General features: G+C 43.2%; 1 protein-coding gene across 1 annotated transcript; it reads right to left on the bottom strand.

Annotated features, from left to right (window-relative positions):
* Window positions 1-603: 603 nt before the first annotated feature.
* Window positions 604-1044, bottom strand: LOC111382983. The gene has a single exon (XM_023007027.1). It carries the CDS (start codon window positions 1042-1044, stop codon window positions 604-606), a length of 441 nt encoding a protein of 146 aa, XP_022862795.1.
* Between the last annotated feature and the right edge of the window lie 513 nt (window positions 1045-1557).

Below are 1557 nucleotides of genomic sequence, written 5' to 3'. Positions count from 1 at the left end.
GCCAAGCGTATATAAGAACATAAGCAGGCAGTGTAATACTAATAGGGTACCTACCATGATGTCTTAATTGTCAGTTTCCTCTTACCGGGTTAACGCAAACACTCTGGCCGTTCCCCCTTTGCTTTGTTCGTTGTCCCGTTTTGGTGGAGGGTCATGGCAATTGGTAGCAATATGACCATGCTTTCCACATCGATAGCACACATTCTTTCCATACCAACACTCGCCTCTATGTGTCTTATTGCACTTAGGGCATGGAGTAACATTATTATTCGGCTTGCTCGACCCTGACCACCTTTCAAAGCTAGTCCTCTTGTTTTGCCCATTTCCTTTACCCTCGTTTGGTCCATTCCATTTCCTCTTTCCTGAAAATTCAGTATTTTCTCATGTTGTCTGATCGATTTCTAATTGATTCGAAATCGCATGAGCTCTTTGTAGAACTTGACTATACGAGGTGAATTCATGGGATGCCATGATTCCTGTGATTTCTGGGCGAAGTCTGAGTACGAACCTTCTAGCTTTCTTTTGCTCTGTATCTACTAGATGTGTCGCGTACCTAGAAAGCTGTTCAAACTTCCTCTCATAGTCGATTAATGCCATTTTTCCTTACTTCAGTTGCAGGAATTCCGACTCCTTACGGTCTCTTAGGGCTTGTGGGAAGTATTTTTCCATCACCTCCTCCTTAAAACGTGCCCAAGTAAGGTTTCTCTGTTGTGCCTCAGTCCTAGTGCGTGAAGCGGACTCCCACCAGTGGCCTGCCACATCCACTAGCATGAACTCCGTACATAAAACCTTTTGGGCATCAGTGCAGCTGAGATGCTTGAAGATTCGTTCCAAACCCCTTATCCATTCTTCGACTGCTAAAGGACCAGTCATCCCGTTAAAGCTAGGGGGCTTATAACGGCGAAACTGCTCCACAACTGAGCTCGTCATGTTGGAGTTAGTTTGTACATTCTGAGGGGCCGCTTGTGTTTCCTGCCTACCAAGATCTTGTACAGCTTTCAACAAGTCCTTAAACATAGCGGCTTGTGTTGGTTGACGTGCCATTTTCTTTAAATCAATCGAATAAATTTCGTTTTAGAAATAGTGAATAACAACTCAATATATTCGAATGAAAATCTCAGTTTTAAAATTTTAAATCCTATAATACATGAGGGACGATTAAATCATAGACGATGAAGAAAAAAAACCCACGGATTATTCCAAATACTGATTACATGCCCGAACAAGATCATTTATTTAAACTGAACTATCTCCTATTCATTAGTCTTCATCTTCACTTATCCAACCATTTTGAATCCTACAAAGCTTGGTTGGAGGGGCTTCATCATCCGAGGTTATACATGACTCAGGCTCTGATTCCTGGTCAACCTCTAGTTCAGGGCCTAGTTCGAACTCTAGCTCATGCGCTAGTTCTGGCTCCTATCCTAGTACGTACTCTGGTTCATCTTCTGGCTCCAACTCAGATTCATAATTTGGCTCCTCTTCTGGGTCTTCCTCGGGGTCCTCCTCTGGTTCAAGTTCGGGCTCAAGGGTAGAAATCCACCTATCTAGGAAAGT

The sequence above is a fragment of the Olea europaea genome, unplaced genomic scaffold, assembly GCF_002742605.1.
Source record: "Olea europaea var. sylvestris unplaced genomic scaffold, O_europaea_v1 scaffold25975, whole genome shotgun sequence".
Taxonomy (NCBI): Eukaryota; Viridiplantae; Streptophyta; class Magnoliopsida; order Lamiales; family Oleaceae; genus Olea; species Olea europaea.
Note: the sequence above shows the minus strand (reverse complement) of the source record. Positions and strands in the feature narration are given on the sequence as shown.

Coding starts and splice junctions, on each gene's coding strand:
- LOC111382983 (XM_023007027.1), bottom strand. CDS start 1,044: ATGGCACGTCAACCAACACAAGCCGCTATGTTTAAGGACTTGTTGAAA.